Source organism: Oculina patagonica, chromosome 4 (genome assembly GCF_052425735.1).
Source record: "Oculina patagonica isolate OP01 chromosome 4, crgOcupat, whole genome shotgun sequence".
NCBI classification, from domain to species: Eukaryota; Metazoa; Cnidaria; class Anthozoa; order Scleractinia; family Oculinidae; genus Oculina; species Oculina patagonica.
Genome location: NC_135761.1, coordinates 9,723,889 through 9,739,696, shown reverse-complemented (window position 1 = coordinate 9,739,696; position 15,808 = coordinate 9,723,889). Strand labels below are relative to the sequence as shown.

At 39.6% G+C, this 15,808-nt stretch overlaps 3 protein-coding genes across 5 annotated transcripts in view; 2 read left to right on the top strand and 1 right to left on the bottom strand.

Annotated features, from left to right (window-relative positions):
* The window catches only part of LOC144649479 (cyclic GMP-AMP synthase-like receptor 2), a 113,772-nt gene that overhangs the window by 42,366 nt on the left and 55,598 nt on the right, over positions 1–15,808 (bottom strand). The gene's annotated exons all lie outside the window — the stretch shown is intronic.
* The window catches only part of LOC144649483 (uncharacterized), a 137,595-nt gene continuing 123,113 nt past the window's right edge, over positions 1,327–15,808 (top strand). The window contains exons 1-6 of one of the 3 annotated variants that reach the window (XM_078508976.1): positions 1,337–2,182; positions 3,113–3,336; positions 3,849–4,025; positions 5,037–5,156; positions 8,841–8,936; positions 11,442–12,062. In XM_078508976.1, coding sequence (XP_078365102.1) covers positions 3,172–3,336; positions 3,849–4,025; positions 5,037–5,156; positions 8,841–8,936 — 558 coding nt within the window. In that variant the 5' untranslated portion in view covers positions 1,337–2,182; positions 3,113–3,171 and the 3' untranslated portion in view covers positions 11,442–12,062. The other 2 variants (XM_078508975.1, XM_078508977.1) reach the window with 2 other exon arrangements.
* LOC144651387 (uncharacterized) lies at positions 11,241–15,000 on the top strand. The gene is made up of 5 exons (XM_078511318.1): positions 11,241–11,281; positions 11,442–11,517; positions 12,261–12,339; positions 13,006–13,130; positions 13,819–15,000. The coding sequence occupies exons 1-5, from the start codon at positions 11,241–11,243 to the stop codon at positions 14,836–14,838; spliced, it is 1,341 nt and encodes a 446-aa protein (XP_078367444.1). The 3' UTR covers positions 14,839–15,000.

The following is a 15,808-nucleotide window of genomic DNA, read 5'->3' as shown; positions in this document are numbered from 1 at the left end:
AGAGGAACAAAGACTGGACTCGAGAGAGGAGCGGAAATCGACCGGATTCACCGACCAACTCGCATAACACTTGTTTTCAATTGTCGGCAGCGAGGTAAGTATAAGTGGTGGACATCTCGCAGGACTAGTAAACAATTTATGGAGAAATACAAAAACTCCGTGTGAATCTGCAGCCAAGGACGTTGCGATAAGAAGTACAATAATACTTTGTTGGACTGATTATTTACCTTTGACCAATGAATAGCTAGCTTTACTTACCTGTAGATGTTTTTGGCCATCACAAGACTTGAAAAATTCAAAGAGGGTCTGCATGGGGGTGTTTAATTTTCACTGACGAGTTAAATTTTTAGCGATTTCTCAGCTATCAGTCAATTTTTCAGGTGTCATATCTCAGCCAACAGTTACAAAATGGGTCATTTCTCAGCTAGCTTCAGCTGACAGTTAAAACTTTGACCAATTCTTGGCTATCAGTTTAACTCCCTCATCACTAGGTTCTCATCTCAATTTCTGTTTTATTTCAGCAGAAACGAGACTGGACTTATTATTCTTTGTTTAATCAGAAAAGGGGTAGTCAGAATATCAGCGGTTTTTGAGGTGGCTTACTACAGTTTTTGGGGCCTAAATGAGCCCAACTTTTAACTCTTTTTTGAAATGTTCAGAAATGTTTTATCTTTCTATTATTATTTTCGCAAAATAGGAAATTGTGAAAATAGCTCAAATCCTGTCTTACAGATTTGTTTTTAATTTTGCATGAATGTTTAATCAGAGCTAATTTCTGAAATTTTGAGGTGGGGTCATACGTGTAAATTTGAGAAAAACGCCATTTAAACTACTAGTGCCCAGTCCCCTATTTAATAACACCCGGTGGTGTTTATTGATTTTGTATTAGCATTTTAGAGAATTTTAGAAAAATTAGAGAAAGATAAAACATTTCTTAACATTTTACAAAAAAATCAAAAGTTTGCTCATTTACCCCCTCAAACCTTTAGTATACCACCTTTAAATTAACCTAATTCAGCTGTGGACCTTTCCAAGGAATTAAGTTAAATTATCTCTGATCTTTGATCAGTTTTGCCGATCTTTTGACATTTCGTAGAATTAAATTCAAAGTTATCCACAACATTTGTAGTGAAAGTTTTAGCCAATTAACCTGCAATAAATAGTTCAGTCGGCATGATTGCTAACTGTTAGAAAGCGGAGAATCATATTGGAGAGTAATGCCGAAACTAAATAAGATTGTCCGAAAAATGAACAGTTGGCTTTCTCTTCTCTTCGAGGGCAACCGTAATTATAAAGTTTTGAGTACAATCTTTCAGCAAGGAGCATATCGTGTTCCAATACTCCAGCAAGGTAGAATGAGGCTTTTTTTATTTTATCAATTTATTTCCCTCCAATCAATTTCTGCAAGGCGCGATATCATGGTAAAAAGGGAAAAACCCAGTTGGGGTGGGGGTGGTGGGGTGGGAGTGGTACTGCCATATATGAGCTATGTACGTATGTGCCCCTGTGAAGAGTATGATTTTCAAGCACTTTAGTCTGAGATAGGGTATAGTAATCAGAAAGTTTTTGGCTAGAATAGGATATTGTTTTCCGTGAAACTATTCAGTTGTTTGAATTCTAGCCAAAGTATAGTTTCCCAGAAGATTACATTTCAAAATCGGTACGGCGGTCAGAACGGCAACTGTACTGACCCCTGGTGGAACAAATAACAATTAAAGCGTTGTTAAACAGCTCGAGGGAAAAAACCTTCAGTTATAATACCCGTTGTCTGATTTAATACCACGCGACATTGTTTTGTCCCGATCCAATGAGAGCCGGGGAAGTTCATCAGTGGGTTATAAATATATATATTTGTGAACTCATCCGGTTTTCTAAGAAAACTTCAAGCCGACTGTCTTTTAGGCTTAAAATATGTTCACTATTGTATTACAATGTAAATAAGTCATCACAAATCAAAACGAACACAAAGAAATGCGGTTATGTCGTGTCACGATGGGGGCAAGGGAAAAAGCCCCAAGCAAGTGAAATAACGTCTGTTTTTTTTTCCTAGCAGGGGCAAGGGAAAATGCCCTAGGCAAGTGCTTCTAGCCTATCGGCACTAAAATAACTACAATGAGTAGTTGAGCCAAAGCTGGGCATCAGAATTCATCGAGAAGAGACATCGCAAAGCTCACCGAAGCAGGTTTGAGTGCAATTTCATATTTAGTTACATTGTTTTCATCATTAATATACAGAGCAATATCTTGCAAGTCTCTAAATCGGTCAGTCATCGATCGGTTTATCTATTTGGTCAGTTGTAATGGAAATTTCAGGCTGGGCCGGGAGACATTGCCCACAAGTCGACAGCGTGTTTCTGAACACTTATCTTTTATCTCAAACTTCTCGCCTTTTCATAGACCATTTAATGGCATGTACTAAAATCCGAAACAACGAAACGAAGAATACCAAAACGAAATCACCGAAATGAGCGGAACGCATGCTAACCATAACTGCAGGCTAACTGTATGTCAGTCTGTAGGTCTGCAGTCTGAATATCTCTTTGGTTAGTCCGACTAACGTTTGCTTCATGTTAGCTTAGCCTGTTTACGGTTAGCTCTGGATAATGGTGATAGGTTTCGCTTTTTACGTTGATTTTGTTTCCTTTCGCTTATGTTTCGTTTCGGTGGCTGATCATATCGTTGTTTCGGGTTTAAGTACTTTTCCCTTTTCTAAGTCCTATTTCTACGATGACCTTTAATCTCGCTGCGGCAATAGTGAAGCCATTCTGCTTGTTATGATTGGCGTATAGGCATTTGGGATTGTCTAATTTGATCGGTCTGGTAAATATATCTGTTCGAAAGGCCAGCAATCCCGTATATTTCTCTTCAGTCAATTGCCATTCGAAATATAATGCATGTTGTTTTCGGAGAGGCAAAAATGTCGTCTTGGGTACAAGTTAACGCCGGCTACGATTTTTGCAAGGGAATAAACAGCTCGCAAATTCGGGTAATATAACATATAATTAAAATATCTAACTAAAATATCCGCACAGATTAAACGGTTAATTAACGCAAATATCTAAATGTCATTTCATGGCATTTGCCTACAGTTCCTTGTTGTGTGCTCCTGTTAGGATATGTTCTTTGGACAGTAACATTTGGGCACAGTCATCTGTAGAGCCAGTGCTACGAGATGGACCTGCTTTCGCAAAGAATTGAGTTACAGGGATTTGAAAAATGTTATGAACCAGAAGGTGACGGTGACTGCTTCTACAAGGCAGCAGCCTTTCAGCTGGGAAGAAATGGAAGTGATCTAAAGAATTCAATTTTTGACTATCTGGCCCAGAATCAATATGATGTAAGTTATCATTTAATGACACCTCACTGGTCACATTGCGTGAACAAGCTTGAGAGATGAACAAGCTTGCGTGAACAAGCTTGAGAGAAGTGTATGTGGCAGAGGAAATATCTCTTATCAAATAATTATTTATCTACAATTTGGAAGCCGATACGCGTCAACGAAAATAGCTGGGAAGTTCAAATATTGAAATTCTTCCTGCGTTTTTAATAAATCAATTATTCCACTCGCGCTTGTTGGATATGATGATCGTTATAGCCAACGAGGCGCGTAGCGCCGAGTTGGCTATCTACCATCTCATATCCAATTTTATCTCATACTAACCGGAATGTTCTAAATTTTTAGTCATTTTAAAATGTCAATTTAAGTCTAAAGAACAATTGTTTTTTATAGTTTATTCGTTTAGTATAAAATTGTATGAGTTACATTATACAGTAGCTGCGTAGGAAAATAAAGCTGAAACCATTCATGACTCAGATTTTCAAGACTTCACGAAAACATACTTTTTTTAGTCGCTAGGACAGAACAGACTCGACTTTGTATGTAGTGACGATATTCAAAACCAAGATGTTCCCTCCGACTGGAGTGCAGCGCTTACTTTGTTACGGAACAGCTGGGCGAACGAGATGGTCATCAGAGCAATGTCTGAATGCTTGCAATGCAAAATAACAATTATTACAACTTCTGGGGTAAGCCGTTTTCATAACCCACTACCCTTACCACTACTTATTTATAGTACATGAAAAAGCATTATCGAAGTACTTATAGCTACTGCTGGCTAAGTGTGTTAATTATCTTTCCGCTTGTAGTAAACTTATATAAACAATTTTTGGTTACAACACTAACTGGTACTGTTTCTTTTTCTTTTTTTTCACATGTTTTCCTGCTGTTTATCGAAATAACTATTTATACATACTTAGTAACAGTGTACTTAATTGCTTATTACTTGTCTTATTTGACCTTCGTCTTCTTTCTGTAATCATGTACCACCTAGACAAAGCAATTTAATTTTTGTAACTGGTAGTTTTTTTGCCTATTTTAGTTAACTTATTTTATGCTGTAATTTTTTCTACTTATTTCTGGCAAAATGAAATGGTTGTTGCTTTTGTTGTTATTTTAATTGGGTTCTTTTTGATTGATAGCTATATTTAAAGCTAGGTGTCTAGCGAGGGAACTTTTCCCCTCAGGTACAGTTAATAAATTTGATACAATAATAAAGTTATTATTATTATTATTATTATTATTATTATTACCCACCTGCTACTACTGCTCCTAACACTACCCACTATTACTACCTACTACCACTGACACTGCCACTTGCTACTTCCAACTACTAACTACCACTGTCACTACTCACTTTAACTACCTCGCGACCAGTAACCATACCATTAACTCATTTATCGACTCCCTGGCACATAAGTGATTACAGAGATAAAACCCCTACAAACCACTCAAATATTTAAGGAATCTTTCCCCAATACCTTTCCCCAATAGCTTACATTGTTACGTTAGTCCAAGTCTCTTCAATCGTAACTTCATAAACAAACAATGATATTGCTGTGTGGCTGATCCACTTGAGTAATTTTGTGGATCTTCAACATCTCTCTTTTATGGCGTGACCACGTTTATTTTCATAAGAGATTTTCACCCAAGAATCTCAGCTATTTTATAATCCACTTTATCGAATTCTTTGTTGACAGGATACGCCCGATTCATATGTTAAAGTTATCGCCCCTCCTCAGCAGCATGGGACTCCGCGCTATGGGCTTTATTTTGGTCACACTGGAAATCACTATTTTGCTCTCAAGGCAAAGATTTCGGTAAGTATTTCGTAATTATAATAACCAATAAAAAATTTTAAAGCTAAAAGCTTGTGGGGCCGTGTACAAATTAAAAATATATTAAGAAGATAACAAAATTCACTTTTATAACAACAATTTAAAAATTCAATAAAATTTTAAAACATCATCGTTCAGTATGACAGTCTGCGCGGATAACGCCTCGAAGCTAATACGGCATAATACGGCATATTTCGCTTTCGTGAGAAAGGCTCCACAACATGAAACGTAAGAATGAATTTTTGTCTCGTGGAACATGACATTTAGAACGTTTTGTCACTTGGACGCTTATGGTTATAAGAATAAAGCTGGAATTGACTTCTGTTGAGTGAACTATAGACTCTTGAGTGATTTTGACACAATGGAACGTCATAATGACGTCAATATGTCATTTTTTCTTTGGGTGTAATCATTTCATCACATTTACTTACTTATTTAAACGTCTTTGTTCCAAAGTGGAACATAGATCCTTTAAAACTAGTGAGCAACACCTAACCCTATCTTGCAGTGCTCTTTGCCTCATTTCACGTAAGGTGTGTCCCCTCCAACTCTGCCATTGTCGTGCGTCTCCAGGTGTGCTGGGGTCTCCACTCTCTCGCTTTCCCTGTAAGTTCCACTCTAGTGCCCTCTTGACTACATGTCCATCTAGTCTCCTCAGCGTTTGGCCAATCCAACTCCAAGCTCGGTGTCTTACCTCTTCCTCTATCGGTCGCTGCACTGTTTGTCTCCAAAGCTCCTTGTTACTGATTCTTCTAGGCCACCAAATCCGCAAGATGTTCCTCAGGCTCTTATTGATGAACACTTGCAACTTCTGCTCCAATCCCTTGGTCAACCTCCGATCCAAGTTTCAGAGCCATAGAAGAGCACCGCCTTCACATTTGACCGAAAAACTCTCAGCTTGGTCTTGGTTGTTAGTGTCGTGGATCGCCATATTGGTCTCAGCATCGCAAATGCCTGTCTTGCCTTCCCAATTCGTGTCTGAATGTCCTCATCAGTGCCTCCCATCTTATTTACAATGCTCCCGAGGTATGTGAACCTATCCACTTCCTCAATTTGCTACCCTGCGACAGACACATCATCGCCACGTTTGGTAACAATACGCATCAGCTTTGTCTTGGTGGCATTGATCTTCAGGCCTACCTTAGCACCTTGTAACTCCAAAGCCCGTGTCTTATCCCTTATGTCCTACTGATACTATCAAAGGCCTGTGCGAAAGTAGGGCCAGATCATCGGCAAAGTCAAGGTCTTCTAAGGTTTTCGTAAAGGTGCACTGAATACCTGTCTTCTTGTCAAATGCTGTCGTTGTTACCCAATCCAGGGCGTCCAGAAACAGCAAGGGAGATAGCAGGCAGCCTTGTCTTACCCCATTCCTCATGTGCAATGGTGGAATCTTCCGCCCATTGTGTACCACCTGTGCGGAAAACCCTCATAGAGAATTTTAATGATGGTGGCTATCTCGACAGGTATCCCGTAGTGCCGCAACAATCTCCACAAAACGTCTCTACTGATACTATCAAAGGCCTTTTCGAAATCTATAAAGTTGATGTACAAGGAGGACTGCAGCCGATGCTCCGTTTCACAATAATCCGCAGTGTTGATCCGTGCAGATTCGACCAGCTCGGAACCCCGCCTGTTCATCTTTCAGTTTTTCCTCCAGCGTGGTCTTGATGCGCTCCAGGATCACTCTGCAAATCACCTTACTTGCCATGTACAGCAACATGATGCCACGCCAGTTTTTACAGTAGCTCAAATCACCTTTCTTGGGGAGCTTGATTAGCAGACCTTTCCTCCATTCCTTTGGTATCTTCTCCTCACTCCATATCCGGTTGCAAAGTTTCAGAAGAACCTCACCTGACGTGTCCCCGTCCCACCTAGACTTGCCACAAGTCGACTCTTTTCTACCGGAAACGCGCTTTGCGAAAGTCTACCTCCCACCTTAATTGCCTCTGGTGGTATATTGTCACATCCTGCAGCCTTCCCGTTTTTTAATTTGTTTATGGCATTCTTGATTTCAATGCGCGTGATGTGACCTGACCTGATGATAAGCTCATCATTTGGCTCTACCTATGGCGGGTTGAGCGGCTCTTCATGGTTAATAAGCACTGTTTGAAAGTGCTCTCTCCACCGGTGCATCTCCTCCTCTGCTGTCCTTATCAATACACCCACTTTGTTTTTCACTGGCTTACACGTATTCTGGAACCGCCCACTTTGCTTTCTGGCGATCTCGTACAAAGCCCTTACATTGCCTCTCTTTCCAGCCTCCTCAGCTCTCTCAACTTCTGATTCCACATACATTTTCCTGTCTCTCCTACACCTCTTCTTCACCTCCCTATTAAGCTCTTGGTACCTTCTACTTGCATCTCTTTTCTGGTTTCTCGTTCTGGCCATGTTTATGGTGTTTTTTGCCTCCTTTCGCTGCTCGATTCTCTCCCAAGTCTCCTTGCTGATCCACTCCTTCCTGTTTGCCTTTGCCCTACCCAGCACCTGCTCGCAGGTCTCCACGTAACCTTGTTCGATCTGTCTCCATTCATCATCCACTGATAGTTCCTCCTCCTCCACCAACTGCTGTAGACGGCTTTGACCCTCAAACCTATTAACAGCGCTAACTTGATTGCGTTCGTAACCTCCAGATCTCTCTCTCAGCTTGCTGACCTCAAAACGCACTCGGCCACTTTCTCTCTTTCTCACTTTAGCAATCCTTTGCCTCACTTTTGCCATCAACAGCTGGTGGTCCGACCCAACGTCTGCCTCACGCATGACGCGAACGTCCTGCAGCGAGCTCCTTCACCTCTTGCTAAGTGCCATGTGGTCAATCTGGTTGACAATATCACCGTCGAGAGACCTCCATGTTCGCTTGTGACACTCCTTATGGGGGAACAGCGTTCCACCAATTACCAGTTCATTTGCCTGACAGAAGTCTGCCCACCTTTCACCGTTTCCATTCATCTCAGCTCTTGCTCCATGTTTACCCATCACCTTCTTTCATTTAAATGTATTCCAAAATAAAATTTGACAGCAACACTTTGCCGTACGCGTAAGCAACTGCAATGATCACTCTATAAAGTGTAAGGTAAAACAGTTCCTTATAAAAACTGTTTCATCATAGAAACAGATCAGACAGATGAGGTACTAGTAGAGGTGACAAAGACTAATGATCCTGTTAAAAATCTGCAACGTTGGATATCCGTGCCGTGAATTTTTAATTTGTAAAACCGTGCTGTCCAAAACGGTTTCAATATTAGTGTCAAAGTTGGCGAGCACGTGATACACGCAAAACATTTCCAGACGACAAAGCCCTCCCCTCCCCCCTCAATAGAGTTAATCAGTCAAAGAATCGATATAACTCTATCCGCCGCATTTATTACTATCCAATGAAAAGCAAAGTACGTATTGTTAACACGTCGATTGGATAGTCATTTATCCCAGGCCCAGTAATTTAGCTTAATATCGCTGAAGACAGATAGATTAACTTCTAATTAGATGGCACGCGTATGGACCTGCATCTGGCGTGAACTGGTTCAATAAAGCTACTTACTTTTGCATGGAATAAACAAAAATTGCTGCAAATTTGTTCTGACAGGACAGTTTAAATATAAGTTTTAATCTGAAATGAAAAATTACCTAGTTACTTTTTAAGCTTCGATTTAACACGATACTTTTCACCAGCACGTTCAGGGAGAATCCTTGATTTCCTGTTGTTCATTGATGTACTCTCTCAACGAAGATAAGGAAAAGGTGAAGGCATGTGTCGACACTCTGTAGGTAAGCAGTGATAATATATTGAAACTTATCTAAAATCCAACTAGAAATGCACGAAGGCTCTACTAACGAGCACATTTAGATTATTTCCCCTTCGTGGAATGCAACTCTCGTGCAGTGCTTTTTTGGAAAATGTCTTGGTCTGTTTAATTTTAAAAATCGACTACACCTTTCCATGGTCTACACTCTTACCGATCATTGGAATGACGTCCTGAAATTTTCAACTTAAGTGGAAGCACGATTCCTTTGGGACGGACCGTTAAATTTTTTAAGGGGGGGAGGTGGGAAATTTCTATTAAGAAAGAATTTTTTTCAGCATTGGTATTTGCTAGAAATTTTTTTAACGACACAGCCCCCTGCAAGATTTTTTTTTTGCACCATCCATGCTTACTAGGTGGGGCTTGTTTGAATTTTTTCCCCGTATTTACTCGTGCACGATTTTTGCGGATGCCTAAGGGCATCCCTAGATGTTTTCAGGGTGCGTGTGTATTTCCCTTGGGAGTGAGGATAATTGGATTAACAACCGAAATAACCAATAACAGCATCATATATTGGTCCCTTGGGCGTTGGGCAAACCGGTTTTAGCAAGGTTGGGTAAAATTGTGAGGAATTAAGGAAAACAGGTTTTGATGCACAAGATCTAGACAAGGAAATTAGTCAAATGCATGAGCTCGAGAATAACTGGTTTTGCAAGGTGATTGATCGATTGTTTCTATTTTCGTGTTCAGCTATCTCTGCGGGTAAACAAAAGCGCTTTAGTTGCTTTCAATAAACCCGGGAATAAACCGCCCGAACTGGCTAACATCTAAATTTTTAAGTTACAGTTGGACTCTAATTCCTCATATCGTTAGAGCGACTGGCGGAAATACGTTGGCTACGCCAATATGATAAGCAAAAGCGAATTCTTTTGGTATTTTCCTTCGTGAAAGCTAAAATTCCTTGCCGGTTCCGTCAAATGTCTACACTTTCAGTGCGTTGCTAATTAAATCAGCTGAATCAGTTACATGCGGCTGACTTTCCCAATAATATTTAATCAATGCAGTACTGCATGTATCTTAAAATTTAAAAAAACGTTTTATCAACAAAAAAGTGTTTATTTGACTTAAGTGGTAAAAAATACTCGTGAATTGAGACGTTCTTCGCCGCTTTTGTGTCTTACGCGATGTCTGTTAAAATTTAATTAACAATTAAACACTTTATATTTTTCGCCACTACATCGTTTTATTCGAACTTAAAAGCATTGTAGTCGCCGAAAAATTTCAATATGTTTTGGTGTTGTTGAGGATTATCTTTCCGATATTTGAAGAACATGGAAAACGAGTTTGTTTGCCTTCAGTACAAGGTGTTGACATTGTGGTTACGAGCGTTCTTCTGTTTGGATAGTAGACCATGCTGTGTAAATAGTTTCGTTTCTGAGGAAACCAACCAAAAAAAAGCAACGCGACGTTTCTCTCGAGCCTTATTTTAAAAGTAATTTTTTATAATGCGCAGTTTTTTCTCTTAGAATGATGCTCGGAAACATCAAAGGGAAAAATTTCTGCGGAATAGTTTGAATAATAATATCCAATATTACAAACTTTTAAAATGCTTCCTGACAAACAATTCGTTTTCCATTGGAGGAGGTTGCCACTCGCCCACAGGTCGCCATTTATAAATATAGTGGACAACCAATTCCAAGAAATTTCCCCGAGTTTAAGTCTTTTGTCGATCTTATTTTTTTTCACTCCTAGCGAGGTGTGTCGAGATCGAGACATGCACTCCTCGCGAGGGACAATAAGAGGGAGGTTAATCAGGTTCTGCACAGTAGTACTCCCCTTTAGTGTGTTGTAAAGGCACCTTGATTTAATTAATTGAGATGTCGTTCATGTTTGCGGTCCCTAACTGTTCTCAGTTTTAAAATACTTATCCTGAACTATGACGGGAACACTTTGGCGGGTGACGTCTTCCGCTGTTGCTCTTATCATAAAAAATACTATAACGGAACTCTTCCGACCAATGCAGGCTACGGTTTATCATAAACCATAAAAAATCTTTACGGCATCCCCATTTGTTGCTATTTTTCCAGCAACAAATCTACTTATTTCTCCTACTTTTCTAGTGAATGAAGTTTTTTCGTAAATACCCAACCCCCCCCCCCCCCCCTCAAAAATTATAGGTTTCGTCCCTTAGATGAAAGGTGTCATTGCAAAGTTTTAGGCATGTTATGTGGCGTCATTTCTGTGGTCTCTAATATAAGAGTGTTGACCATGGAAAGATACAGTCGATTTGTTTTTTTACAATAGCATTAAAATTTCACTGGAGAATTAAATGGAAACTCAGGGTGAAGTCGTGTGTGCGTGTGACAGCTCGTAAGATTGCAGTTTTTTTTTTCACTTGAAGCTCTTGAGTGTGTGGAAATTTCACCGCAAAATGTTTTAGTTGACTTTTAAGAACTTGCTGCATTTCAGTTTTTGAAAAAGATGTGACAATTTTTCAAGTTTTCGAAATTTGTCTTTCTTTACGTTACAGATACCTTGACAACATCAGCAAGAACCCTGAAGAGGAAAGGTATCAAAAAATAAAACAAAGCAATAAAATTTTTCAGGTAAGATGTCGAGTTGATTATCGATTGACAACTCTCCCTCTCTCCGTCCAGTGAAAACAACACAAGGAGCAAAATTTTTTTTTTGGCATTTTTCATGTCTCGGTCTGTGATCCACGAGGGAGAACAGTTTTCACTTCTACCAGATAACCGCAAAAAGAACTTACAGATAAGCCGTACTCGAGTTAAGAAGGTCAAAATTTGGATATTAAATGTTTATTCAAGAAGTTAAGGATTTAGTCTCAGGAAAGCTGCTCTAGAGTTGAAAGTTTTCCCGAGCCTCAGTGCACAGTGGAAGAGCAAAGCTTAAACAAGAACAACATCACCCAACACATCATCAACACTAACGATAGTGGCAACTGTAAGTTTAAGTTTTCATGAAATATTTGAGGCTATCACGTCTTCGAGGATATTGTGATGTCACATTATGGCGAAAAAGTAATTCATCAGACATTTAAACATCAATGCGAAGTTCACGACGGGACATAAGGCCATTGAAAATGGGTTGGCTTATTTAGACTTGTTATGAGATGGACCCCGGCCCAATACCCATATAGGGTCATGGCAATTATTCAAGTAAGTCATAAGATGGATAACCCTTGGCGAGTGATCGTATTGGCTCAATTACTAGTCTCTGTTCGGAAAAGACCGTGGTAATGAGCAAATTGTGGTGTCATACTTCCCTTCTCATTTAAATCGTCAGTTTTAATTTGCTAACTTTCTTGTATTTTTGTGTGTTCACTTAGGAGCGTGTGGCGCCCATCAAAGGAGCTACTGAATTCCTTCTCGCCTGTGGTTTTGAATATAAAGTTCTTCCAGTCGAAGGTACAGCATTTAAACTTGTTAACTAGCAAACGATTAACTTGACACTCCACAGATGGCCCAAGCATAACATTTGCATATCAAATAAAATAGCGACTTTTAATAATATTAGAGTTTGTATGGGTTTTAAAACCCATAAAAACTAATATTATTAAAGGGTACCATTTTGTTTTAATATATGCGAATGTGATGCTTGGGCCATCTGTTGACACTCTAGGTATGCCCTGATTTAACAATTAATTCTTTAAAATGAACGAAAATCAGTGAGATAGCCTAGCCTTCTGCGCAGACGTTCTTTGGGCTCTTTGCGAGCCGAAAGAACGACTGCCTAGGAGGCTACACTACTCAGGAAAAAAAAAACACGAACAAACAAACAAATAATTGATTGCCAAGCAGGAAAGCCCCGCTTTCGAGAAGCCGGCATGAACAATTGCCGAGTGCTGGCGCTATTTCTGATATAACAGGGAGGATCTGGAAGTCTATGATACTTACAAGAGCTTTCAACGAGACGGTATCTAACGTGTTCGTTGCCGAAGAATGGCTATCTATTGTCAAGTTAATTTGTATTCAAAAACAATTATAGCTATGTTAAGTTGAGTAAATCGTAATGATTACGAACAAGGAGTTTTCTTGTACTCTCTAAACCTAGGCCTTATTTTTGGTCACCAGATTCAGAAGAGAAGTTTTTTGTTTTGCCAAAGGAGACGTGTTCTGACTGCGAGCGACTGAAGATGTTCAAAGAAGTCCTGGTCTCAATAGTAGATTTGAGGTCAAAACTCGATCGATGCCTAAAGGTAATTAAGTTCGTCTTTTTTACATTTGACGCACATCTGGTATATCTTGGTTTCGTATAGTTAATATGCCTTTGAGTTCAGATACAACATAACTCGAATAAAACGAACCAGTTAACAGCTGTAAGAACGACAATGGTACCGATTGAGCACCTTCTTTCGCCCTCCACCCATTTGACCCGTTTTTTTTTAATAATTACCCCCTTTTCCGATAAATGCCTTTTTCTGTGTGCGCACATCTTTTATATTATTTTTCTATAATATTTTTGTTCAGTGTACCGAGTTCAGTTTAGGTTTGTGTTGAGAAAATTGTGTTTTTATAGCTTTGACTTGTTTACAAACAGTTTGTTAGGTTTTTACCAGTTGTTTACAAACAGTTTGTTAGGTTTTTACCAAGTTCACGGTTTGAGTTATAAGAGAGCAAGGTACAAAACATAGTACACTTTTCCCGTCCCGAATATAAGCGTTCTTGCTCGCTAATCAAAGTTTACGGCATAATTTGCATGTATACTTTGTATGCCCTTGCGTGGTGGTCGTGCTACATGGAATTAATAAAGTTTGATTCCTTCAGCTCATCGAAGTCGAGTATTAATTTTAAATGTATGATTTTAAACCTATTATGCAGATACTTTACACAGTCGACGGTATATGTACGAGATTTGATTTTTCCTATTTTTTTTTTCTCCCATAGCCACCTCCACCAGATTTTGATGACAAAACTTACGTTTGGTTACAACCACATGCATTCTCTACATTACTCAACTTATTTCTGCCAGTGGAATATCTGATTGGTGAAATGTTCTGGTGGCAAGGAATGAACGAAGCAAAGCAGCTGGATCCAGATCAACTGTGGTCACGTGAGCACATGACTGGGAGTTATGCTGAGGGGCTGTGTATCCCTCGCAGTCTTCTACATGAAAGCGATAACAATTTTGAAGGAAAAAATTTTGAAATATTGAGCGCTGATCTGGACTTAATGCCAGTCGAAGAAGCCTTTGTTACAATCACAGATGAAAAAATACCAATTTTCGATATTGTCAGAAGAGGAAATGACCCAAGATACGTCTTCTTACGGCTTACAGAGAAGTGGAAGAAACTGAATGGAACTTTTAGTGACTCTGTTTATCTTCATCAGCCTTTTCTTCTGACTCCTACAGCTGTCACAAAATTGTTTAGAACAATGTTATCGCCGCTGAAAGACATGGAGTGCGGCATACATGAGGGAATCCATGGTCCCGCATGTAAATTTTTCATTCAAGATGAAAGTTTAATGTCATTGGATATGACGGTTGTGTTCGAATACCCAAACGCATGGCCTGAATCCGCCATGGATTGGCTGACTCGTCCGCGTAAAAGTGGTTGGCCTGCACCTGCACTTGTTCAGGACATTTTTGATTCCGGTTGCCATTTGGCTCCTGTCGGCAGGGGCAAACGTACCTGTGAGCCAGTTGAGAGAGAGGAATACCTTGCAAACCCAGTGACAGTAACCTCCAAACAAAGCCAAGAACGAGACAAAACAACTATGGACGAAAGTGAGTGGCGAATATCCTTTTCGCTGGCCGAAAATAAACTTGGCCAAAGCCTGTCTCCAGTGCAGCGACACATCTTCGTTCTGCTCAAGGTAATAAAGAAAGCCTATCTAAGTGATCATGATGTGATCTCTACGTATCATCTAAAAAATCTATTGGGAATGCGAAAAAAGGGACAATGATTTCTGGAGAGAAGACAACTCCACGCAGTGCTTACTGTCAGTGATGGATCGCCTGGTCGAGTGTTTGAAGAAACGTCACCTGCCTCATTTCATCATGCCTGAAAGCAATCTTATGGTGCATGAAGACCCAGTCAAACTAGATCAAGCGGCTTCAACAGTTCTTGAAGTCAACGATGTTCCAAGAGTCTGTTTGCGACTTTAATGGCTCAAAAGTCATAAACAAATTGATTACAGATGGGAAAACTAACGAAGTGATGTACTCTCTATGTCAGCTTTATAAAGATGTCATTGCTGACGAACAGAGGAAAAACGAAGGAAGTGCAATGAAACTTCAGCAAATAACGTCAATTATAGATTGCACTCTTTCTTTACTTGAAATTTTGGATCAGTTTTTGTCGGAAATTTTATTTTTCCAGTCCTCTCTGAGTATTTCAGATTTGACCATTATTCGTTCATTGTGGTCAAAATACGTAGATGTTTTTGCTTATGAGATCAAGAAAATGGATAGCGTTGTTGATCGTTTAGTACAGGAACAAACTTTTCTAAAGATCGCTCATTTGGGTTATGTAATACAAGAAGCTGTCGTTTCCATGAGAGAGCTTTTCACAAAGATATTCGATTCTCCCCTTGGCAGTGAATTAAGTGAAGTTATGAATCTTGCCGAAAAAGATTTATCTTCGACTTCGCAGGACGAAGTCAGACTTATTAGGTGTTTTGAGGCACTCATTTCTATTTCCAAAAAGCATAAAGTAAAGGTATTAGCTTGTGTTAGAGATGTCTGTGTCCAGTTGGGAAATGTGGTAAAGCTTATTTTCTGCAAAATCCCGCTTCTCCGTTTACGTGTTCACAAGTCACTTTTAGCAAGATGTTTCTGCAAGCTATGGTTTGCCAAAAACGGGAAGCGTCGCGAGAATAGTATGGACAGGGAAAGTTTTACTTGTTTTGTTAGAGAGGACATCAAAAGCCATTC